The 27116-nt window shown below is 33.6% G+C and overlaps 1 protein-coding gene across 2 annotated transcripts; it reads left to right on the forward strand.

Annotated features, from left to right (window-relative positions):
- The first annotated feature begins 3223 nt into the window (after positions 1-3223).
- F13b (coagulation factor XIII B chain) lies at positions 3224-23608 on the forward strand. Of its 2 annotated transcripts, none has more exons than XM_074048728.1 (12): positions 3224-3458; positions 6355-6555; positions 8253-8438; positions 9225-9401; positions 9786-9932; positions 12323-12502; positions 12589-12774; positions 13586-13768; positions 16758-16958; positions 18247-18429; positions 22030-22243; positions 23389-23608. In XM_074048728.1, exons 1-12 carry the CDS (start codon positions 3395-3397, stop codon positions 23420-23422), a joined length of 1956 nt encoding a protein of 651 aa, XP_073904829.1. In that variant the 5' UTR covers positions 3224-3394; the 3' UTR covers positions 23423-23608. The 2 variants fall into 2 exon arrangements, with proteins under 2 accessions (XP_073904829.1, XP_020029690.1); XM_020174101.2 differs by having other exon boundaries at positions 3227-3458; positions 9756-9932.
- Positions 23609-27116: the final 3508 nt, after the last annotated feature.

Raw genomic sequence — 27116 nt, forward strand, 5'->3', positions numbered from 1 at the left:
TATTGGAAAATTGTCCATACTTCCCAAAGTGACTTATTGATTTAACGTAGTCCTTTCAAAAACTAAATGGTATTTTTTAAACAGAAAAAGACAAAAAAAATCATAAAATTCTCTTGGAACCACAAGAAATTCCCAAAAGCTGAAGCAAGTTTGAGCAATAAGAGCAAAACTGAGATATCATACTTCCTGGTTTCAAAAACACATTACAAAACTATGGTATTTATAGAAGTATGTTTGTGTTGTAAACATAAGGAAACCATCCAGTGGAACAGAATAGGACACTCAGAAATAATCCACAGCTGTACAGTGAACTGCTCTTCAGCAAATGCACCAAGAATTCACAATGGAGAAAAGATACTCTTTCCTAACTGGTGTTGGGAAAACTGAATTACCCATCAACAAAAAATGAACTTAGAACTTCATTTTGCATAATATGCAAAAATCAACTCAAATTGTTTAGAAACTTAAATGTAGAACGTGAAAACAGTAAAACTCAGAAGAAAACCTAGGGGAAAAGTTTCTAGATGTTGGTCTAGACCATAATTTCTTAGAATTGACCCCAAAGCTTAAACAGAAATAGCAAAAATAGAGAAATGAGAATATAGCTAAAAATTTTCTGCATGCCACACAAAACACAGCAGAGCCCAGAGACAACCCATAGAGTTGGAGAAAATATTGCCGACTATAAATTTGATATGGTGTTAATATCCAAAATATATGAGGAACTCCTAAGACATAATAACAAAAGACAGGCAAAATCATGAATAGACATTATTTCAAAGAAGACAAGCAAATTGGCTGGCAGATATATGAAAAGGTGTTCATTGTCACTAATCATCAGGGAAATGCAAATCACATGAGATACCACTTCACAACCACTATTCTCAACTTCACAATGGTTATTATTTTTAAAAGATTGTGATTGTTACAATGGTTATTATCACCAAAATAAAGGATAACTGTTGGCGAGGATGTGGAGAAAAGAGAATCATTGTACATTATTAGTATGAAGGTAAATGGTACAGTCCTATGGAAAAAATATGAACTTTTCTATAAACATCAAAAATAGAATTACCACTGGGCTCCAGTGGTTCACACCTGTAATCCTAGTGACTCAAAAGACAGAGATCAGGAGGAACATGGTTCAAAGTCAGCCTAGACAAAGTTCGCAAGATCTTATCTTGAAAATAACCAACACACACTAAAAAGGGGGACTGGTGGAGTGGTTTAAGTGGTAGAGTGCCTACCTGCCTAGCAAGCATGAGGCCCTGAGTTCAAATCTCAGTACTACCAAAAAAAAATTAGATTACCATTTGATCCAATAATCCCATTTCTGGATATATGCCCAAAAGGAATTGAAATAAAGATCTCAAAGAAATATTTGCACTGTCATGTTCATTGCAGCATTACACAATAGTCAAAGTAAGGAAACAACCCAAATGTCTGCTGAGAAGGATAAAGAAAAGTAACATATACATGCCATGATTTATTATAGTGCCTTGAAAAAGAAGAAAACCCTGCCATTTATAACAACATGGATGGACCTGGATGATATCATGCTGAGTGAAATAGACAGACATGGAAAGATAAATACCCAATGCTCTCACTCACATGTGTTACCAAAATAGTCAAACACATAGAAGAAAGAGTAGGATTGTGGTTGCCAGGGGCCTAAGGAAGAGGAAAATAAGTGTTAGTTAAAGGATACAGTTTAGATTATGCAAAACAAATTCCTTACATCTGTTAAAAGTTACAGTGATTGAACATCTAAGGGTTAAAAAGAAAACCCTAATAAAATGCTAATGGTAGAATCTAAGAAGAGGCTCTGTTTGAAAGTTTTCAAATGAAAACAATCTTTGAAAATAAGCAGATGCTATATCATTTTCTTAAATTGTGAATCACCCAATTTTCCATGAACAGTAGAATGGAAAAATGATTTGTGGTATATTCACAGAGTAAAATGCTATATAGAAGAGGAACTATTTGCTGCACTGCAAAATATGGATGAGTCTCATAAAGAAATGTTAAGGGAAAGGAATCAGGCATAAAATAAAGTATACTAAATGGTGTCATTTATGTTCTAGAAAACCTGGAGGAGTTATCTACACTGTTAGAAGTAAAGGTAGTCTTTAGCAGTGGGGTGGGTATAAGTTGGGACTGAGAAGGGGGAGTTGCAGTGTTGTTATCTTCTGTTTCATGGATGTGCATAGTTTCTGACAATTCATTGATATGTGCACTTATGGTATGCACACTTTCCAGTTAATACATCTTAATAAAACATTCCAAAGTTCAAATAATAATAACCTCCACCTTGCGTATTATTACTATTGTTTTATTTTAAATCAAAGCTCTTTAGAATACAAACCCTGTGAGAATAATAACTTTAGTGCGTTTTTCACTGCTGTCTATTCCAAGACTGCAACACGGACTTGCATATAGTGGACACTAGACATTTTTCATAAATAACTGGTATTTATCTCACCACTTGCCAGAGTTCAAGCTTTCTAAATGTTATAATGTAAATTATTATTCATTTTATAATTCTTTTATGGCTTAAGAGAGCGAAGATAATTTGTCTTTAAGGGGTACAATCCAAACAACAACATATTTTATTTTTATTTTTTTATTGGTGTGCTAGGTGGGGGTTAATTGTGGCATTATATATTTTATAATATATAAATCTATAATACTTGAATTCACCCCCTCCACCATTCTTCTTTATTTCTCCCTCTTCCCATTCATGAAATAGTTTTAACAGGCATCATTTTTCCATTTACACACATTTGTACACACTATTTGCGCCATTTTCACCTCTTTCACCCTTTCCCGACCTCTTCCCCTTCCCACTATACCAACCCTCCAGACAGGACCTGTTCTACCCTCCTGTTCTCTGATTTTGTAAGAGAAAATAATGACATTTTTCTTTGTTTAAGATAGCTACACAGAGAGTTTCCTTGTGACATTATATACAACAACGTATTTTAACAACAGGTACCATCATCTCATGTTCCTAAGTTCATCTCTTCACTTGATCAATGACAGTCAACATCAATGGCCATGTGAACTTTACTCTATGAACCTACAAACTGGGAATCAAAGTGAAAATTTACCGATATGCAGCCTGTGTTAATTATTTATGCTGCTATTGTAGCCCTTAATGGCTTAACATGTTGTTAGTGGACTCTGCTATGAAAAGTAATGTCAATTAATATAGTTGTGTTATTTCAACATTAACTGAAAATATTTTAAGGGAAATATTAGGATTGATCCAAAGGGACTTGCACAGATGTGGTAAATTATTAACTTTTTCCTAAAGAGAAGAATTGTGTACCTAACGATGAGTCCCTGGGAGGTTCAGAATTGTTAAAAATCTTTATGAAACATACCACTGAAGATGAACTTGAAGGATTTGGCCTTTATTTTTATACTAATGATCTCAGGAGACCTTTGTGCAGAAGGTAAAGTTAATTCTTAATATTCCTTATTCTTTAAAATATAAATGGAGATTCTAACAGGCATACAACTTGAATTTTAACCTAATCTTTCATTTTTGATACATCATTTTATAACAGGTGCTTTTTATAAATACAAATTGTTATAATATTTAAACAACCTTTTTCTTTGAGCAAAACTTGTCTACTATTCTTGTAGTAGCATAAGTTTAAAAAACTGTTTCTCTAAGTTTGGGAAACCAGAGTCTAAATACTTTAGAGGGTTTTCTAAAGAATAATATGGCAGTTTAAAGAAGTCACATTTTTACCTTAATTCTAACTTCATGCAAGAATCCATTCTTAACTTTAACAAAAACTTGTATAATTTGAATTCTCTGTTCATAAAGTGAGAACTTGATGTGGACAATTTGAAAAAGAAATAACCATAAATCATCAGCAAGATTTTCTGCTCTTGATAACTTTGATCTTTGTCCCGATAATTTATTCACTGGCTGGAGTCATTCAGTAGTGATGACCGTGTAGTTGATTAGACAATGGGGACACTTTTGACAGCCAAGGGGGACTCTATTAGTGATCTCGTGTGGGCAGCATTATAAATCAGAACAACCCATACATGTGGATTTTCTAACAATTAGAAATCTTTACAGCCAGAGTGCCTAGTGTGTAAGATTTGCATAAGCATGGAAGGTAGGCAGTGTACCAGTGTGCGTTATTTAGGAAGTAACAGTCATTAGACTGTGGGGTTAAGAATCTAGGAGCTAAATTAGCAATCAGCAAGAGTGAACATGTAAAGTTAGGAAACATAAAAACAAAGCTTTTCTAAAATAAACACTTTAAAGAATTTGTGGAAACAAAAAACCCTTAAGTTATCATTTCCTTTCAGTTAAATAGTTTACCACAGATTTTCTATCAGAAATGTCTGTAATTATTATAAAAGTGAAAGAAGTATAATTTACCTCATTTTATACATTTAATTCTATAACAGGATTATTTTTACATGAAAAGTGCCTACGGTTTTATTTTTCTGTTTGAATTGGGAAGTGTATACTGATATCACTGTCTATTATCTATACTGTGATGCGTTCCAATGTTCTAGCTAGTTTTCTACTACATGGATGTAATTTTATTTCACACTAGCAAAACTAGTGAGTGGTTTGAAGACAGAGACCTCGGTCTCATATTCCCATATCTTCCCAACCACTGCTGAGAACCTCGGGAAGGTTTTGTTATGTCCTTAGTTACACAAATACCTTCATATGCATTGTTATTGCATGTGTTTTACACTCACATTAATGAAAACATACTGTAGGTTTTATCTTTTTGTTTTATTTTACTTGATGCTATTCAAATTTATTTCTAATTCACTAGACCTATTTTGTTGCTTTTAACTGCTGCATGGTAGTTAATATATTTTAGTTATCTGTTCATTTGATGATGGACATGTAGTTACTCTAATTTCCTCCTAACCACAAATAACTCTGTAATCCATACTGTCAATCAATCTTCTTACGTTTCTGTGGGAATTTCTTTAGCTCATGTTGACTCACAGGTGGGATTGCTGGGTCATTTTAGGACTTGATTTCTGTGAGTACATAGTGACAGATGACTTTGCAGGATGGGTATTTCAAAGTATGTAACCTCTAAAAGAAGTCAGAGTTGTCCTCTCCACCATCCATGCTTGTGCTCAGGCAAGCCCTCTACCACTTGAGCCCTCAGCCCTCTTTATATGTATTTTTTGATGTTAAGGCTTCTGAAATTTCCTGAATATAAATGATTACTTTTTCCTACCTTATGCCTTTTAATAGCTGGCTTGTGAGAGCTCTGATTTTTTAATTAAAAACTGCAATTTTTTAAAAAAAGTTTTAAAAAACTTACAATTTTAGACATTGCAAACTCCTAAAATATTATGTATGTGTTTTGTGGACAGTAACTTTCATTGAAAGAAATTCTTAACTTTAATATAATCAAATTCACTAAATTTTGCCTTTTGGTTCCTGCTATTTTCCTATACTTTTGAGCTGTGGTTGGTGCCTCTGGAATTGTACAATATAGGGGATCTTACTGTCATAAAGTAGAAATTATAAATTTTAAAATTTTATTTTGCTTATTAGTTCTTTGGTTAAAATGATTTTGCTATTTTCCACACTTAATTGGTTGTATTAAATACTATACACAAACTTGAATTTGTCATGTGTCAAGTACAATGCTGAATCCATACAAACGAAGTGATAGGTAGGCACTGTGTTGTAAGTATCTAGAAGTAAGTTAAAGCACACGGGAGGAGGTGATATTTAATGGGAGAGACTTGAACATCCTTGGATTTTGGTTTCTACAGGGGTTTTTGGACTCAACCCTCAGCCAATACTGAGAAAAAACTGTGTGGCTAGTGAGGACTGAAATGTGGTTGGTCCAAGTTGAGAAGTGCTGTTAATGTAAATATCCACTGGAATTTAAAGAGTAAGAGAAAAAAAGAAGCGAAATATTTTCATATAAATATATATCATTCAAATATAAATTTACTTCATTCAAACAAAACCTAACTGGTTTTCACTTTCATTAATGTGACTACTAGAAATTTAAAAATTACAGACGTGACTTGCACTATGTGTCTGAGAGAATGCTATTCTAGAAAGATAGGGAACACTTCCCAGAAGATGTGGCATGCCAGTTTTATCCCGACTAGCAGACTTGTTTAGTGTTGCTAGCAGATTATGATGGGGAAAAAATGGTGTGGGATATATGGATTGTCAGAAAACCACTTTAAAAATATAGGTAGTTCAAAATAAGTACAAGCTGCAGTGTCTGCAAATATTTTTTAATTAAAATTGTGTCATTTCTTGATCATAAGTTTCATGGTTTTAGCATGTTTTTCCACTTTCAGCTTGAGTTTTACTCATTTCAGAGAAATACTGTGACTTTCCGAATGTGGAAAATGGAAACATTGCCCAATATTATTACACTTTCAAAACCTTTTACTTTCCAATGAGCATAGACAAGAAATTGTCATTCTTCTGCTTGGCTGGTTACACAACTGAGAGTGGGAAACAAGAAGAGAGAACCAGATGTACAACAGAAGGCTGGGCTCCAGAGCCAAGGTGCTTCAGTAAGTTGCACAGGTTGCCAACACGATGCTACTATTGCAAGGAGTTAGTTTATAGAGAGAAGCTAAGGTATTTCTATAAATTATGGAAAGTGATTAAACCTTTTGGAAAATAAGAACAAAGTTACTGGAAAAGTATTCTTTTTGACCAAATCTGAAATTCTGTAAATAATGTTCTTATATTAAAATATTATTTTAAGAGTTTGCTGTGAAGGGAGTAGGGTAGTAACAAAAGGGTTGTTTTTCACACTACGGGGGACAGAGATGCTATTGAATTACTTTTAGTAATGAGGAAATTCTCATATACATCATTTTTGATAGGAAGCCAGAATAATGCCTGAGACGCACCCTTAGCAAGGACAGCTGGTGCTTTATCATTTGCAAATGCATCACTGCTCTGTGTGCCTACTCCTTCTACTATCCTTTGAAAACTGTGTCTTTCTGAATTTTGAGTTCAAATGCGTGAGAAGGAATTATAATGGATTCATCTCATTATTACTGGGTCAGCTGAACTCTCTAGAGCTAAGAATTCTTTAAGCTTTGTTTTCCAGAGTATGGGACTTTGGTTGAGTCCATTTCACTTAGAAGAGAAAGTTGGGTATAGTAGTAACTGTGGTTGAGTAAACACATCTCTTTAGAATAATTACTAATTTTGAGACTTCAAGACCGACCATAATTTAGCCTTTGCATTTTTTGTATTAACAAAAACACAGGTTAACTCTAATAAATTAATCTCACTTCTAACCAGAGCATAGAAATAAATTATGTACTTTAGATTTATTAATTATCTTGGAAGACAGAACATTGAAAGGGAGGTTAGCATGGTAATACAATGATTAAGATATAACCTCTGCAATCATCCTGAAGGCAGCGAGTCCAGCTTCACCATTAGGAACATGACAAACATTCTGAGCCTACATTGCTCATCCATAAAGTAGGGCTAATATTGTTCCAGGGAAATAACTCATATAGTGTTTGCCACACAACAAGTATTACATTTATTAAATATTAACCTTGGATGAGCCTTTCAACTCTTCTAAACTGGTCTGTTCATGATGGTCTAGTAATATAGCTTATAAAAGTGATAGAGCACTACATGATATTAAGGCAATTTTATTATCTAACACAAAACTGTTTCAAGTATTTACTTTAAAAATAACTGTGAAAAAGGTTTTGAAGAGAGTATCTGTGATTAAATGCACTATGCTTGGGCTGACTACTGGTGATTCCAAAATACTTGCTGAAAGACTGAATGAGCAAAGTTTTCATATTAAGACAAGATGTTTGCAGAACTTAAAAGTGTATTAAATAGACATGTGTTCCTATTACATTACCAAATACAATAGACTAAATGTGTTAGGAAGTAGAGCCAAAAGAAATTTCTTAAATTTGCATTAGTAACAATTTATGGAAGAGCTTAGGATGAATTTTCTAAAAGAAGATGTAGTAAGGATAGGAATGACTATAAAAATAAAATTAGTAAATACAAAGAATGTCAATAAATCAAATCCATTTCCAAAGAAATATTATGTAGGACATGAAAAATGTTTCAAAATTAAATCAAGAAATTGTGGAGTGAAATTCCAAAATTCTTTTAAATTCCAACTAAGGGTAATATTACACTTTTTTCATCAGTTTACCACTTAGTAAAGCACAAATTTAATTTCATCATTAAGAAAAGAAATATTTTTCCTCTGTAGGAAAATGCACTAAACCTGACCTAAGAAATGGCTACATCTCTGATGTGAAATTTTTGTACAAAATCCAAGAGAATATGAGTTATGTTTGTGCTACAGGCTACAAAACCACTGGTGGGAAGGATGAGGAAGTGATTCAGTGTCTTGCTCATGGATGGTCTTCCCAACCAAGCTGTAGGAAAGAACAAGGTATGTGTGCAAGAAGCATTTCCTAACACTGATGATAAGAGTGTTTGATGTATACTCTCTTCCACTGACAGGCATTTTCATTTAGTAGAATTATGTCTGCAAATATGAGAATTGTATGGTTTTGCTCAAATGCCAAGTATTTTCTTAATCTGTGTATTCTCAACTCCTACAACACACTCTGACAATCCCTACTTTGGTTTAATAAAAAAGAATTGAAATGGGATAAAATGAGAAGCACCTTAATAATCCTTTTTCTCACAATATGAATGCCACAATTTTCTTTATTATAGAACAACTTGCTAGCATGATTTAATTTGTTTAAATTGTACAAATCCACTGATGGCATCTAATCAAAAAATTGTAAGCCAGGCACCAGTGGCTCATGCCTGTAATCCTAGCTTTTCAAGAGGATCTTGGTTCGAAGCCAGACTGGGCCAAAGTTCATGAGACCCTATCTTGAAAAAAAACCTTCACAAAAAATGTTCGAGTGGCTCGAGGTGTAGGACCTGAGTTCAAACCCCAGTACTGCAAAAAAAGAAAGATATTACTTTGAAATGCTTCAATTGTGGCCTTTGATCAAGTACAATGGGCCAGAACTTTAAGAACAGAAGATTGACAGAATTCACTCACACGGAATATGAAAAAAGAGCATTCAGAGGCAAAGGCAAACTTCGACTATTTTTCAATTTTTGACAAAGGTTGATTTTGCCATGAAAATACATTTTGAGACTTCTTTTTAATATTTTAGGTTGTGATAACATTCATAAAATAACTTTAATTTTTTAGAAACATGTTTGGCCCCTGAATTACATAATGGAAATTATTCCACAACCCAGAAAACATTCAAGGTGGGGGACAAAGTACAATACAGATGTGCTGCTGGCTACTACACAGCTGGAGGACAGCAGGCCGAAGAGATGGAATGTCACACGCACGGATGGTCTCTCACACCACAGTGCACCCGTAAGTTCTTGCTCTCAAAAGAGCCCACGCTCACCTTGGAAAATTGACTTCACATGGACGTGCATATAAGCTGCTATTCTACCAAGTTTCCATTTTGCTTTTTGCTTCTAGTTTTAATTATGGGAATCATAGGCTTTGATAATTTAAAGTTCTAAAACAAGAAAACAAGTTAAATGAAAGCAAATATATTCAAATAAATATATTTATATATTCTATAAGCATATATATGAAAACAGAATGTAGCGGATTCATTAGTTTCTATCCCAGATATGGCATATAAATAGTAAGTGAATTTTGTTCTAGTAGGAAAAATAAACACTTTTTTGCATTTTTTATCCATTCTTTTGTTTTTAGGATTAACATGCTCTGCTTTAAAATTAATAGAGAATGGATATTTTCACCCTGTAAAGCGAACTTATGAAGAAGGAGATGTGATTCAGTTTTTCTGTCATGAAAATTATCATCTAAGTGGATCTGATTTGATTCAATGCTATAACTTTGGTTGGTACCCAGAATCTCCTGTATGTGAAGGTAAATTTTTAAGTTTCACACTTAGATAAATAATATCTCATATCTTATCAGCTTTAAATTCTACAGGCTCTGAAATATGTCTTTGGTGATAACTAATTCTACTCTTTAGTATTGGTTTTAAAATAAATATCTTTTAAACCTGGTTTTTAAATAAATATCTTTTAAACCAATGCTAAAAATCTTTAATCCATCTGAAGAATTTTGAAGCTTTGTATTAGTTTGTAAAGTACATATCTTTTAAATTTAATATTTTAAAATCTGTATTATAAATTTAAAATCTCTTGCTAGAGTGAATAAATTTTCTTACTGGGAATTACTAGAGCCAATTACTGCAAGCTTGGAAGCTTTATAACAATACTTTTCTCAATGGCCATATATTTGTTGTGGATGTGGACATTCAATCTAAAATAGTGGGGTAAAAAGCACAAAAAACAGAAGAACATTATCCAGAAGTGAACAAGAAATATAGAAACTCATCTAGTAAGAGTTATCCAACAATGCGTTCGTTAAGGTAACATTTCTACCCTGGGTGTGCTCAAGCGGGGTGATTACCTGTCAGAAGACACCAGTTCATTAGTCATTTAAACATACCTACAGCATGGTATGAAGAAGGCCTAAGTGTGGCAGAAGGAACACATGAAAAAAATAATTGCTTTGATGTGACCAATGGTATCATAAAGTCAGGTACAAAGTGCTTGAGCAGACATTGAGATTCTGATTGATATGGTGTGGATAGTATTACAGAAGTTATGGGTGATATCTGAATTGAGTCTTAAACAGAAGTTCGAGGATATGGTGGGGGATAAGAAGTGATAAAAGGTTTGAGGGCCACTGTTTCCTCTGTAACACAGGAGACAATGTCATCATTAATAGGCAGTTCAAAGATGTGAATGCAGAACTTGGGAGAGAATGCTGAAGACTTGAAATAATACTAGGAGGAATGAAAGAGATAGCTGACTAGAGATAATCTGATCTATTATAGTTCTTTAAAAACACAGAACAATAACTTTGATAGTTTTATAATTTTCCAGTCATATGCAACAACCTTGGTATAACAGGAGAGGGGAAAATTGTGAGCAAATTGCTTGTAACATGCTTCAAAAATAAAATGGAAAACCTACTTAACACCTATTGCACAACCCCTCTGCATATTAGTCACCGCCCAACCTGCCCTTTATTTTATAGGGAATTGTCATTAGATGCAGTGTAGAAGGCTGAGTAATGTCTCACCCACAAAAGATATACACATCCTAATCCTTGGAACCAGAGATGTTACTTTCTGTGGCAAAAGGAACTTTGTAGAAGTGATTAATTTAAGGATCTTGAAGAGGCACTGTGACCTGGAGTTATTCATTTGGACCTTAAATGTACCTTGACTACAGAAGATGAAGTAGAAGATTTGACAATGGAAGAAGCAAATGATACAAGAAAGGGGAACTGAAATCTAGAGGAAAAGTCTAAGCAGCTGTGCTCCTCTAAAACCTCCAAAAGGAATGCTGTTGTCTTCCTGATGCCTCCATTTTAGCCCAATGAAACTGACTCTGAACTTTTGGTCTCCAGAATTTAAGAGAAATAAATTGGGGTTGTTTTAAGCCACTAATTGTGGTAATTTATCACAGTAACAATTGAAAAACAACACAGTGTTTTAAAGTTAAGAACAGGTTTTAACTCAGGTAGACATAGACTCAAGAATAGGTCTGCCAGCTCTTACTAGTTTATTACTTCCTAAATTTTAATTTCTTTATGTATAGTATGGGAGAAGTATTAGTCCCTACTGAAGAACAAAAGTTATTTAGGGCCAGAGGAGATAATGAATGTAAAATACCTCACCACAAGCTTTAAATCACTCCTATATTACCTCACAGCTTTTGTATGTTGGTCAGGAGTCTGGCTGTAGTTTGGTCACTCTCATCAGTGTATAGCAAAGCAGCTATCGAGGTAACAGCTGAGACTGGGGAATCATTGTCCAAGCTCCCTGTGGGTGTGGACAGCATTAAGGGCTTCTCAGGCTGCTGAATTTGAGGGTTTCAATTTCTTGCTAAAGATGGCCCTTTGCCCCCTGCCTCCATTTGGAAGCTCATGAGGTGGCAGTTTGCTTCTTTACAACCACTCGCGAGTCTTTCAGCAAGAATGGTGTTACAAATTTATGCTGCACAATCAGGTATACATAACCACGTACTAACCCATCTTCTTTGCTACTGGCTAGAAGCAAGTCACAGGTCCCACTAGTGGAGAGCAATGTTACACAAGAAAGTAAACTTCAAGAGGTGGGGTGCTCCTAGAATCTGTCTGCCACATTTTCTATGATCCTTGACACCACAGGCATTCTTATCAGACATTTATCATTGTTTGTAACTATATGACTAAATAGGCTGATATTTCTCTATTAGGAAGAAGAAATCGATGTCCTCCTCCACCTCTGCCTCTAAACTCCAAAATTCAAACACATTCAACAACTTACCGTCATGGAGAAACAGTTCATATAGAATGTGCTCTTAATTTTGTGATCCAGGGGTCAGAACAAATACGTTGTGAAAATGGAAAATGGACAGAACCTCCTAAATGCATTGGTTGGTAACATTTTGAAAAAGCTTTCCCTAAAATGCAATCTGCATATGTAGCTAAATGGTCTCTTCTGTTTAAATTACCTTTTCAGAAGAAAAGGAGAAGATAGCCTGTGAGAACCCACCCTTTATTGAGAATGGTGCAGCAATCCTACACTCTACAATTTATTACAGTGGGGATAAAGTGCCATATAGATGTGAAAAGGGGTACCACCTCCGTGGATCAAATGAAATAGCTTGTAATCGTGGAAAATGGACACTTGCCCCTGAGTGTGTTGGTATGTATTCTGCCTTTACATCAATAGCTAAGCCCATAGTGCAAAATTTTCCATTCTGTTTATTTAATATACATTATCATAGCCAAAGACCACTCCTCACAAGACTTAGAAACATATTGTTACTGCACCTATTGTGCTACTTTTTTTTTAATGTGACTGGAGCCATCTTTGTTTCTGATATCAAGTAAGTCTGGTGACATTACTTTTGCATCTAGCCATTCTGAATCTTCCCTTTTTGAGACACTGAAGGACATCACCAGGCTAACCTATCACTCTTGGGAGTTACCCTTCCTGCTCTCCTTCTCATTTCTTGATCAGATATTGAAAAGAGCTCTCCAAACAAATTTATCTAGGATATTTATTAATAAGGAAAGAGCTATAAAGGGTGCTGAATAAATTAGCAGAGGAAGAGAAATATTTTAAACAGAGAGAAAAAAGTGGACATTTTGTCCATGAGTCAATTAAGAACTGGGATAAAAAATAAGAAGGAAAAGAGTAAAAATGGATCATGCCAAAGGGCAGTTTTAGAGTTGGTTAAAGTCGTTCTAAACGTTTTGAGTATCTTTATCATAATCCCTTCATAGTGAAGAAAATAGAAAAATATATATACTAGTTCTCGCTATTCTTTCTTGCTCAGTAAATTTTAAAACTACTTGAGCTGAGCAGCATTTATTTTCATCTCTCATGAATTTAGAAATCTGCTGTCCTAAATTATACATTATAGCTGTTGAGATATAATAGTTTGGGTTACCGTATTGTATCATTATATTGCTATCAGTTTGTATTAATTTTAAACAATCTCTTTTCTTAGAAAATATTGAGAATTGTAAGCCTCCACCTGAGGTGATGAATGGAGAGGTTGTTGGTGGGTTACAGACAAGTTACACAACAGGTTCCTCAGTGGAATACAGATGTATTGAGTACTACTTATTGAGGGGACCGAAGCTATCTCACTGTGAACAAGGAAAATGGTCATCTCCACCTGTTTGCTTGGGTAAGAAAGAGAACACACTAGATTTTTTATACTGTTAATGTTTGTATTTTTATTTTTTTGTCATTTTGTGTTTTTATGTTTTATAACAGAAATGGTTTCTTAGAGATTTTTTTTTTGAAATATTTCCCTTCATTTATTTAAGCAGAAGATCTGTAACATCTTAGTGTCTAGGGCCACATTAGTTCCTACCCCAATACTTATTTTTCTTATGGGAAAGTATTACAGGATGTAATTTATCATCTTAGTGTGTAATTCAGTAGCATTAGTAAATTCAGGTTTTCCGCCCTCAATGTCTCTGCTGATATTGTCCGCACAGCACTATTCGGGGAGAAGCATAACAAGTCAGTCCAGGCCTTTCCTTGGTAGATCGTATTGTGGTAGTTTCTATGCAACCACTTCCTCATCCAAGTAGTTACCTTTATTACATCTTATTGATCATATACAATGTTTATAGTGCTTCTGAGTATATTTTGGATTAAGGCATGATATAAGGAACATTCATGTTTCAAGTGGAAAATTGATGCAGTTATTAAAATAGTTACTGACTTTGAAATTCAATGGAGAAAAAAATATTCACCTCTCATCTCTAACCTATAGAGTTACTTCATTTGGTCACCCAAGTTGCACTTAAGAGTAATGTAACCAATCACTATAGGTGCATTAAACATGTTACATTATGACTTTTATATTTCCTGAAGTTAAAATATTCATTTAAATAAAATATTAGAAATTTTCAACTACAGAAGCAACTCAGTGTTAGTTATGAAAACAGTAATAAGTAAACTAAAGCAGCTAAAAGAATGCAGAAAATATCAGTAGTCCTGCCTGAAACAATCACTTAGATAGTAAATGGCCTTCTAAACCTTTTTCTGGATATGTGCAAGCACGGGCACACACAAAAGTGTTAGCACACTACGCAGATTTAGTGTGTGTTTTATCCACTTAAAGTATGTGACAAGCATGGATTGACTTACTTCTACATATGTGTTTTAATGACTGCAGAATATTCCATAGTGCTTATAAAACCATAATTAATTTAACATTTATTGATGGAGATTCAGCATTCAATATTTTAATAATGTAAGTGTACATTTTGTAACTAAATATGTTTACATTTTAAAAATATTTATTTTTATTTATGAATTAATTACATTTATTTTTCTATGTTTTATTTTCTTCTCTGAATTGAAATTTCTATTCTGAAGACATCTGGAATTTTAAGCTTTTTCTTAGTTGATAAATGGTCCTTCACAAAGTTTTTTCTGTTAAATAACCTTAACATAAGTGAATTAAAGTAGCAGTTTTCTTAATCTTTGTCAACCTTGAATATTTTAATCACTCTATTTTTTAATCTAATAAGAAAATTTACATTAATTTCATTTTTCTACATTTTTATACGTTCATAAGACCTATATCTACATAAATTATACTATTCACTTGAGAATTGGCTATTGCAACTATTTTTATTTAGTTTGTGTTTATGGTGTTAAAAGACATAGGCCAGTTAGTTTTATATCTTAACCTCTTTTAACTTTTTGTTTGTGGTTTCTGTCTTCCCAGGATGCTATTTGCATTCTAATTCAAACACATCACCTATAATTTTTCTATGGCTCTCATATTTTCATAAATGTTCTTGATATTAAGTTTTTGGTGATGTGAGGACAGAGACTGGATGAAATAGTAAAGAAACAACCTCATAAGGAATGACAAGGTTTAAAGAAACCTGTCATTCTCTGCCTGGATCAGTTGCCTCAAGACATTTAGTCCTGTGGCTAATGAATGAAAGCAAATACCTAGTGAAGCTGGCATCAGGGCAGGAGGAGAGAGTCTTTTACATCTGGTTTATCTGTTGAAATTGAATAAGCTCCCACTACAGATTCCGACAATATAAGGAGTAGATATTTTAAAATCTGAATTCTTATTCCAGACGTGAACTTTTCTAACCTTTTCCTGTTCTCTCTCTACTCCAAACATTCTTGTCTTTTTATTTTTCTCCAAACAAGCCAAGCATCCTTGCAGCTCAGGGTGTTTTTGTTGGTTATTCCCTCTGTCAGGAACACTTTATCATCAGAAAAAGACACAGTTGACTCCTTAATAACCTTGCGCAAGTTTTTGTGCAAGTAGGTCTACTCAGTCATCTTACTTAAATGTGCAACTTCCCTTTCCTCTAAACTTTTGATAGCCTTCCCTCTTGTCAACTCTTTTTTCCAACTAATATATCATAGGCTGTAGTTTTAAGATGATCACAAATTAAAAACTCATATATTATTATAGGTGCTTCAGTTAGAAGGTAAACAGAGTCTTAGCTTTACTCATCAATATGTATTGAGCAGCAGGTTTTTATAGATGTTTAAAAGTTAAGTATACTTTCAATTTCTAAGTCATTTATCTATTTTCAGAGGAAGTGGGGATTGAACTCAGGGCCTCATGCTTGCTAGGAAAGTTCTCTAACCACTTGAGCCACGACTCCAGTCCTTTTGTTTTAGAGTTTTTAAGATAGGTTCTCAAGCTTTTGCCCAAGTGGCCTCAAGCCACAGTCCTCTTACATCTGCCTCCTGAGTGGCTAAAATCACAAATTCATGCCTTGCCCTCAATGTTACCATATTATTGAAAGAAAATCATGATTTACCTGACTGTCTTGTGGCCTAGAACAGTATTTTTGATGTTTCAAATGAATTGATTTTAATTATGACATAATGAAGACAATAAGGAATGTATAAAATCATTTAATAATGATAAAGTATATATTTTATTATCTATATGTGAGAGGAGCTTTAATGATGACAAATGTCAAATGTGAAATACTACTTTGGATCATTGTCATTTTTTTTCTTGGCAGCAATGGGGTTTGAACTTAGGACTTTGTGCTTGCAGGGGTGTCCAGTCTATCACTTGAGCCATGCCTCCAGTCCATAATTCTTGTTTCTAAAGTATATCACTTTCATATGTCAGGTGAGTGAAAGATTTAAAATCGCGCTTTGTCTTTCAGAGCCATGCACTGTTAGTGTGGATCACATGGACAGAAATAACATAGAGATGAAGTGGACGTATGAAGGGAAGGTCTTACATGGAGATCTAGTAGACTTTGTATGCAAGCAGGGCTATGACTTGCCTCCCTCGACCCCACTGTCTGAGTTGTCTGTGCAGTGCAACAGGAGCGAAGTGAAATATCCACAGTGTGTTAGAAAAGGTAAAACAACAGTGCTTTGAAGCAATTTCTCCCTTGGTTAAAGGTTGAAAGTTTATACTCATGACCCTAACCAAGTAACTGTCATCTTCTTAACCTATAAATCGGGACTGATCCATCTTCTAAATTAAAGTTAACATGTACACTTAGATAGGATGATTATGCTGACACATATGAATTCTAAGAAGTCATTTTTATGAAGAGAAAAATTAAGGGGTTTTGTAAGTATCCCCAAACTACTAGAGGATGACTTATCCTCATGTCAGCATGCAACAGTGCTATAAAACATTGCCTTACTTAGGGTTTTCTGGGGACCCTTACCTCAGAAAAGAGCTTGAAGCTGAATGTGAGACAGATTGTTTATTCCCTGGAGACAGGGAGTATTACTTTTACTAAGAAAAAAAAAGAAGAAAATGCATGTGGAAAGCATGGCTTCAAGAGAGAGCTCATACATTCTCACTTTCCAGTAGACTGAAAAGGAAAAATAAAATTGCAACTGTTAATAGTTTTCCCATTTTTATTAGCATATATTAGTTGTTCAAAAGGGTCTCATTGTGGTATTTCCATATATGCATACAATGTACCCTAATCAAATGCTCCTTGTTTATTCCTTCTATTTTCATACGTGCATTGCATGTGTTTATTTCATTGTTCTATTTTCATACATGTATTACATGTGTTTAAAGTACTTTGACCATGTTCACTGGCCCCTACCATCTCCTGTGTCCTCCCTTTATCTGATGGTACTCACTCCCATTGCAAGTAAACATGCAATGGAGATACACTCATGATTATAGCAGCAGTATTCACAATAGTCAATTTATGGAATCAGCCTCGGTGTCCATCTACCAATGAACGGATAAAGAAAATGTGGTATATATACACAATGGAGCATTATTCAGCCATAAAGAAGAGTTAAATTATGTCATTTACAGGAAAGTGGATGGAACTAGAGGTCATCATGTTAAGTGAAATAAGTCAGACCGAGAAAGACAAGTATCACATGTTCTCTCTCATAAGTGGAACCTTGTCCGGAAAAATGAATGACAGGAATGTGATTGTAACTATTTTTGAAAATCTGTATTTAAATTTTATACCCTGGAAAACTCTAATGCAATAACTTTTATAGTTTGATATAATTACAGAAATATTTTCTATTTTTAAAAATATTTGAGAACTGCCTTAAATGTCTTTAAGGCAATAAAATGTGTAATTTATTTCTTTAGTAGTTATGAGCTAGCTGGGTGCTCATTATAGACACCCATTTCAAACTTTAAAATCATTTTTGCAGAATCTAAAGGAAGGTGTGCATCTCCTCCGCTTATTAAAAATGGAGTCATTATTAGTTCAACAGTTGGCATCTATGAAAATGGTTCCTCAATAGAATACAGGTGTTTTGATCACCATTTCCTACAAGGACCTCGGGAGGCCTACTGTGTAGAGGGTGTGTGGACTGCACGACCATTGTGTTTAGGTATGTTCTACTAAATATACCTCTATGAATTAAAATGAAGACACATTTAACTTTCTGTCATTGTAGTTGATCTGACATTAACATAATGCTTAGTTTGCTGCATTTGTGTTAATTTATTGATATTCCTATTTAATCACTGGCTTTTAGTGTTTCCTCTAGATTACAAATATCTAGCTCATAGCCTAATAAATACTTTTTAAAAATTAGGTACAGAAGCTTTCTATTTTGTTAAAAGTATTTTAAATAACCTCCACAGTTTAATTTTATTAGTATCTATTTCAGTAATCATAGGATTATTTCTTTTTTCCTTTGCATTTAGTGAGTTATATTGATTCTTTTTTGAATGTTAAAGCATGATTGCACTCTCATAAGAAATCCCACATGCTTATGATGGATTATGCTTATGATAAGAGTTAGATTTTATTTGGTATTATGGACTTAGGAGTTTTGCATCTATTTTCATGAACAAGATTGATCTGTTATTTTCTTTACAGTGTTGATATGAAATTTCTGCTGACCTCATACAATGAATTGGAAAGTGTTTCCTTTTTTTAGTTATCTGCAATTTGTGTACAACTGGTGCTACTTTATTTGTAATAATTGTAAGAGTTAATGGGGAAACCGTCTAGTTCTTGAGACTTCTTTATGGAAAGATTTTAACGATAGTTTCAATTTGTTTAATGGACATTAGCTCATTATTTTTCCTGGTGGTTGAGTAAGAATGGTTTCCTGGAATTTGTCTATTACACCTAAGTTGCCCAGTTAGTTGACATAAAGTGACTCATGGCATTCTTTTATCCTCATTTTAATATCTTAGTGATATATCATTCATTATGATTGTTATCGGCATGTATCTGTTTCATTCTTGACATCTTATAAATTTTATTAGAGTGTAACCAGTGAAGTAAGCTTATAAACATTATTAGTCTCTTCAAAGGATAAATGTTTATATTTGTTGACTTGTTCAAGTATTGCCTTCTATTTCACTAAATTTATGCTTTTATCTTTATTATTTCCTCTCTTCCTTTTTCTCAGGGTTATTTTATTAGTCTTTTTCTGGCTTGTTTAGGTGGTTTCCCAGGTTCCTGATTTTTGGCTTAAATATATGAATTTAATGGTGCCAATTTTCCTCTGAGTGTAACTTTAGCCTTGTCCCACACATATTTATATTTTGGATTTTTAAATCATCTAGTTAAAAAAATACAATATAATTTTGGTGTCATCTATGTGCTCTGAAGTATTTAAAACTTTCTTTTTATAAGTTCTAAATGGGAAGTTTTCTTAAGGTTGTTGATTTCTGGTTTAGTTTTTTGTGATACACTTTGAATTATATCTTTTCTTTGAAATTCATTTATATTTGTTTGATAACAAGCATGTATTTACTTTAGGTAAATGTGCTTTTGTCTTTGAAAATGGATAACTTTGTCATTGTTGGGTTCACTGATGTTGCATATATACCAATTGAATTGAATTTTGGTTTTAATTAAGTTTATCCATATCTATATTGATTTGGATATCTGTATTTTAGTTTTCCTTTTTTATTAGCATATGTAATTGTAAAAAGTAATTGGATTCATTTTGCTGCCTCCATACACGTGTGTACACACATATACAAAACATATACATTGTACATTTGTATACACACATATACAAAACATTGCTTTGGCAATGTTTATCCTCTCTTACCCGCTCTCTTACTGTCTCCTTCCTCTTCCACAGCCCTAATAATTCTTCCTTTACTTTCATGTCCTTCTTCTATCCCCTAGATTCCACATATTAGAAAAAACATGCAACAATTGTCTTTGTGAGTCTGGCTTATTTCCTTTAACATGTGATTTCCAGTTCCATCAATTTTCCTACAAATGAAACAATTCCATTCTTCTTTGTGTCTGAAGAAAGCTCTATTGTATATATATTTATCACATTTTCTTTATCCATTCATCAGTTAATAGGCTGGTTCCATGATTTGCATACTGTGCATAGTACAGCAATAAACATGAGTAATGCAAGTGTCTGCATAATAAACTCTCTTTGATTCTTTTGGTTATATCCTCAAAGTAGTATAGCAGGATCATATAGTTCTATTTTTAGTTTTTGAGGAACATGCATAGTGATTTCCATAGTGGTGAACTAATTTGCATTCCCACCAACCATGTATAAGGGGTTCTTTTATCCCTCATACCCTTCTAGCATGTGTTGTTGCTTGTTCTCTTGATGATAACCATTCTGACTGGCATGTGGTAGAATCTCAGTGCTGTTTTGATTTGCATTTCCTTGGTGGCTAAAGATGTTGAAAACTTTTTTCATGTTTGTATTGGTATTTGTCCTTGTTCATTTGAAAAGTGTTTACTCAGGGCCGTTGTGGTGGCTCATGCCTATAATCTTACTTACTCCAGAAGTAGACATTGAGAGGATCATGGTTCCAGAGGCCAGCTCAAGCAACAGTTAGCAACAACCCATCTCAACCATCTCAACCAATTAAATCTGGACCTGTTTGTGTGCACCTATTATCCTAGCTATTTGGGAAATATATACATGACCCAACCATAAAGTGATACCCTCTCTTAAAAGTAACCAGAGCAAAAAGGGCTGGCTGGTTGAGTGGCTCAAGTTGTAGAACACCTGCCTGGCATGCACAACACCTTGAGTTGAAACCCTAGTAACCACCCCCCTCCAAAGAAAGAAAGAAAAGTGTCTGTTTAGTTCATTTGCCCATTTATTGACTGTATGCTTTGCTCTTTGGGTGCTTAAACTTTCAAGTTCTGTGTATTTTCTAGGTATTAATCTCCTGCCAGATGAATAGCTGGCAATGATTTCCCCCAATTCTTTAGGCTGTCTCTTCCCTCTGTTGTTTCTTTCACTATCCATAATCATTTTAAGTTAATGCAGTCCTTCTTGTCAATTCTTGAGCTATTGAACTATTAGGGTATTATCCAGAAAGTCATTGCCTATGCCTATATCTTGGAGTGTTTTTGTGCAATGTGAGGGATAGTCATCTAGTTTCAGTCTTCTACCTGTAGACAGTTTTTCCATCACTTGTTAAAGAGGCTGTCTTTTTACCAATGTATGTTTTGGGCACCTTCGTTGAAAATCAGATTGCTGTAGCAATCTTCTATTTTCTTCCATTGGTCTGTGTTTGTTTGTGCCAGTATCATTGTTGTTTTTGTTACTATGGCCCTACAGTATGAGTTGAGATCCAGTACTGTGATATCCCCAATGTTTCCAACATTGGTATTTTTCTCAGGATTGGCTATTGGCTATTTGGGGCTTTTTGTGCTTCCATATAAATTAATTGTTTTGTTTCTGTGAAGAATGCTATTGAAATTTTGATGGAGACTGCATTGACTCTATGTATTTCTTTTGGCAATATGGGCATGTTAATGAAAGATATTAAAGACCTCTACAATGGAAATTATAAAGCATAGAAGAAGTAGACACTAGAACATGGAAAGACTACCATGTTCATGGATTGGTTGAATGTTGTTAACATGGGCACTTTAGTTCTTGCCATTGTCAGATTTTAAGGTCTTCATGAATTGGCACCATGATGTATGTTAGTACCAAGATATGTTAAGATAATTTTCTATTTTTTTCTTTCAGAACCGTGCACATTATCTTTTGCTGAAATGGAAAAGAATAATTTACTCTTAAAATGGGATTTTGACAATAGACCATATATTTTTCATGGCGAGTATATTGAGTTTCTTTGTAGAAGAGATACTTATATAAGAGACTCATCTATTATGGGGTCTGAACTTAGAGTGCAGTGTGACAGAGGACAGTTGAAATATCCAAGGTGTATTCAGAGAGAGAGGTAAGAAGAGGCACCTACAATGGTTTCTTTTTTTTTCAGATTGTTATTCAAGAGATTATTTCTGGTATAAATTTCAGAAATATTATGTTCCACAGTATCCCTACTTTATGGCTATTATAAAGGAAAAAGAATCATGTTTTCTTCATTTTTAAAGTCAAGCAAATGCCTGAAAGTATTAATTCAACAAGCTTTCTGAATTTTTAGCTATTTGCCATTTGATATTTGTGACACTTTGACAACCAGATAAACAAGTCAACTTGTATGTACAATATTTAAATGCACAAAATTTAGTGTATATATTCTGAAATAATACATAGGAAATTTTATATACATATATATATATATAAATCACATTTTCTCACCATCCTTAGTATAAGTCCTAAGTAGAGGTTGGGAAACACAGTTGTATACGCCTTTCTACCAAGACAAAAGCATGTTTATAGTAATGATTAAAATTGTGATATTTATTTTTAGGACCATATCTGTATATGAGTATTTATAAACATTTACTGAAGTGATTCTACATATGACAATTTCAAAGATATCTTTTGTACTACCTGATAGGTGAAAAGTAATCCTTTTCGTTTCTCAGAAAAGTAGCAAGAGACTATAATAAAATGATATAAATCATTTAATAGGATCAGAATTTTTATCCTTCTGAAGATAGAACAGAGAGTGGAAATTATGTCTTGTATTGTTATGAATATTAGAAACACTCTTGACAAAATGGCCATGGTACTGTTCTTGTAAGTGTACACAATGAACTAACTCTTTGAGCTACATAAAGTCAACTTTTTAGATATTTTGAACACTCAAAAATTCAAAAGATTCACGTGGGTAAAAAATTTCTTTTTATTTTTAATTGTGATAAAAATCAAAGTGAAGAAATGTTACATGCTGCCTAAATATTTTGGTATACCTTGGCTTCCTCATTTACAAGAAAACAGGGGGTAAATAGTTTAGAAAAAGTTATAAAAAGGTTAGTATAGTAAATGATGTTGGAGTGGTGATGTTATCTACCAGGGATGGCTATTGCCCTTGTTAGTACCTAAGTTTGAAAATGACTCATTATACAAAACATCAAATGGCGAAGGTTGTAAAATTGATGCTTATTTTAAAAAATTCTCTTTTTCTCTCTCATTTAGGATTCTGTCTTATCAAGAACCCTTGCAGACATAAAAATGAATGGCAGAAAGAAGAGTATTTCAACACATCACAAAATCCCTTATGAAACATACTTTTTAGAAGGAACAGGTTGAGCTGAAAACCGTTAGGTTTTTACTTGTTAGAAGATTTGAACCAAAATTGTTTTTGCTGAATATTTATTTATAAATAAAAAACCCTCAAATATTTCATTTCTTGTTTGGATGATTCAACATTTAACCTAATCTTTACCACACATCTCTCACATGCAAAAATTGGTGTACACATCTAAATATTACTGTTTGCTGATGCCCACTGACTGGACTATACTGTCTTCAACATGTGCAAAAAATTACACTCACATTTTTCTTTATCATCTTTATTAATATTAGTGTTTTCTGTTACTTTTAATTCAACATTTATGTCAATAGTAAAGAATCAAGCACACTGTGAGTAAGGAGTTATAAAGTTATATTAGAAGATTTACTTTTGAAGGGCCAAAGGAATTGCCCTTCAAAATATGAAGAACCTTAAAAATCATCTGACTAAACACATGTTGAAAATATTATTAAAGGAATATGGTTAAAAGAAGAGAATGGTCCTTGGAACTTCTATATTTTACACTTTCCAAATATTTTTTATATTATATTATTGTTAGAGTCGTGCAGATTACACAGTCCGAAATTAGGGGGTCCGATAAGCAAGATGACAGAGTCAGTATCACTTAGGTCTGTTGGAGACTTGAAACAGCACCCACTGTTACCTTCCTGTTTAAAGGAACAGCCATATTTCCAATTATTATTTCAGTCCACTCACAGGTATATGTAGTAGCACTGTCTGGATACTAGAACCCCTGTTAGGACTGGCTGTTGGAACTAGAGGAGCACATTTTTTTCCTCTCTAGAAGCTGTTTTGTTCATCTGTCTCAAGACCAGTTTGCTCTTTAAGATGACATTCAACCCCCTATAGCCTGTTAAGCCATGAAATACCTTATGAAAGTGAATCTACAGCTGACCTAGCACTGTGGATCAAATTTTGATTCAATGTTAAACATACTTATTTTAGAACTGTTCTTGAGTTCATAGTCATCATTTTGGCTATTCTCCTATATTAGATTTCCATAGTGGATTCCATTAAGTTGAAATTAAATATCAATAAGAATGTATTCATTCTTTTAATCTATTCATCAACCACTTAATGAATGTCATTGAGCACCCGCTGTATTCCAGGAAACATATATGTAATATAGGATTCAGAGGTAAATGAAAAGTTTGTCTCATTATTTCAAAGAACTCACAAGCCAAGGAACTACTCAGTTTAGTGGAAGAGACAAGCATGTACCAGTGGTTGCAAAGTCAGATGTCCAAGATGGAAGGTACAAAATGTAGATGGTGAGTGTGCCTTGTCTAGTGGTACTTTGGCTGAACTGGCCACAACATGCTCTGCACTGCTGCTGCTTTGCTCAAGGCAGATCATTGCCAAGTGTGAATATGTAGCCAGTGTTAACAAATCTTCTGATTTGTTAACTGTCAAGTCTACTGATTCCTATATGTTGGAGGGAGAAAGAAATATTTTGTCGACAACATGGCTTAAAGTTGCCTGTTTGTAAATGCCAAGTTCTTAAGAAATAAGTGTGAAAAGCACAATAAGGGAAGTATAGACAAGGTAAAAGTGATGGCCAAAAGCAAGCATACAAAGTTTAGTGATTCAGGATGGGTCAAAGCAGAATAAAGGAAAACTGAAAAGGAGTGGCTGAACTCTTTCAATGACAACTGGAAGAAATGATGCTAAAAACCTTGTTTGAATATTCTTGATTACCTCAAAAGGAACAGCATCCAGTATGAACTTGAGACTGCTATTGTAATAAAAAAAACATAGACACGAAGGTAGTAAACCCACAAATAAGTGTGGCAGTGAATGAGGAGACAGGGATAAAAGAGATCTTTTTGAATAAAATAATGAGGATTCAAACATGTTCAAATTCAATAGGATGAGTTGGCAAAGAAGGACAAATGGAAGGTTCTGGGAAATATTGCATAACATATTGCAAAGAATTCCTGAAAGAGTGAGAATAGATAGCAACCAAAGGCACGAGGATGTGGATGACCTTTCATGGGAGGAGGGAATGAATTTGTGCAGGGATAAGGTCATTCATTTCATTTGGTTTCTGTTTCCTCTGAAACAGGACAGGAAACTACCTGATGAGAATTTGGAGAGGTAGAGATAGATGGGGAGAGAAGGTAAAAGAAGAAACACAATCTAGGAAGGTGATATGGCCAACTGTAATAGTTTCATTGTTTTATCACTTCAATTAGATATGAAAGATATTCAAGATAAATGTAACAGTAATCGTCATCTTTCATTCTAAAGAAGATGGTGTTGTAAGACAATTTTCATCATGACGGATTTGAGGCCAAACTTTGCTTAGCTAATTTTCCATCCTTGTACTGCAGGGACACAACATCAAAGATCAAAGAATCACTAACAGGAGGATCACCCTAGGGTATTCAAAAGCTTAGCGGGGCTACCTGTTTCTGCACAGAAGAAACTTTAATTTTTCAAAGACAAGTTAAGAATTCATAGATATCTGTCTTTTTCTTTATAAAAAAGAAAGATCAAAACACTGGAGAACATTATATATTAAAACTGAATTCAGGCTAATCCAGCTTGATTCCTTTGAGGAAAAATGGAGAAAACGGGAAGTCTAAAAAGTCTAACCAAAACTCAGGAGTAGTTAGCCCAACTATTTCTTCTCAAATATGAAGGAACACTAGTTATTAGATAATTCAAAAGATTTTAAATTTGCTGCCATTTGATTTGTTTTTATGTACTTTCAAATTATGAGAAAATGAAAGTTCAGTTAATAAATTTACTTGTAATCAAGTAGATTTTTCTCTGATTATATATTTTAAGAATTCAAGTGTTAATATTTTCATAATTTTTGTCAAATATAAGGACAACTATAAAACAGTTCTAACAATGGAAATGTAAATAGGATAAAGAATAAAATTCCTTTTGTTCTCTCTCATACCTCAGACCTTTTAACTTAGTCTGCAGGCTAGTATTGTAAGGTATATAAATACATATGCTTACATGTATATTTATGTCATAAATGGGATATATATAATTTATTGTATACCATACTGTATATTGTTCTAGGACTTATATTTTCACCTTTCACAATATGAATACATGTGGATTGATTTCATTTTTTATAAATGAATAGCATTTTATAAGCTATTTAAAATTTAAAAATAATTTATTAAATTATTCTTTGATTGATGGAATTTTCAATTGTTTTAAATCTTCCTTCTTTCCCTTATTCTTTCCTTTATCAGTTACAGGTGGAAGTCAAAAAGTAAATTTTAAGCTAAAATGAAATAGAATTTCATCTAACATATTTTCTCTAACATATGTTCTCTAAACGTATTTGTTAGAGAACAAGTATAAATACAAAGAAAGATTTTAACATTGAATAAAATTACATAGTGAGGAGAGGAAGGGAAAGAGGAGGGAGAAAACATTGTAAGCTAATTTTTATTATTTTTTCAGACATAAACAAATAGACTTTGCCCAAAAATGTGGGAATAGGGTATTACCTGAAAATACATTCTTCCTATAAAAAGCAAAATTAGCAAATATTTTCTCCCACTCTGTGGGTGTTCTCTTCAGTTTAGAGACCATTTCTTTTGATGAACAGAAGCTTTTTAGTTTTATGAGGTCCCATTTA

The sequence above is a fragment of the Castor canadensis genome, chromosome 11 (assembly GCF_047511655.1).
Source record: "Castor canadensis chromosome 11, mCasCan1.hap1v2, whole genome shotgun sequence".
NCBI lineage: Eukaryota > Metazoa > Chordata > Mammalia > Rodentia > Castoridae > Castor > Castor canadensis.

What these genes read in the sequence shown, in the direction of transcription:
- F13b (XM_020174101.2), top strand. Translation starts at nt 3,395, where the DNA reads ATGAACTTGAAGGATTTGGCCTTTATTTTTATACTAATGATCTCAGGA. An exon ending in AGGAGACCTTTGTGCAGAAG is followed by an intron (nt 3,459 to 6,354) that starts GTAAAGTTAATT and finishes TACTCATTTCAG; the next exon opens with AGAAATACTGTGACTTTCCG. An exon ending in TCCACAGTGTGTTAGAAAAG is followed by an intron (nt 16,959 to 18,246) that starts GTAAAACAACAG and finishes TCATTTTTGCAG; the next exon opens with AATCTAAAGGAAGGTGTGCA.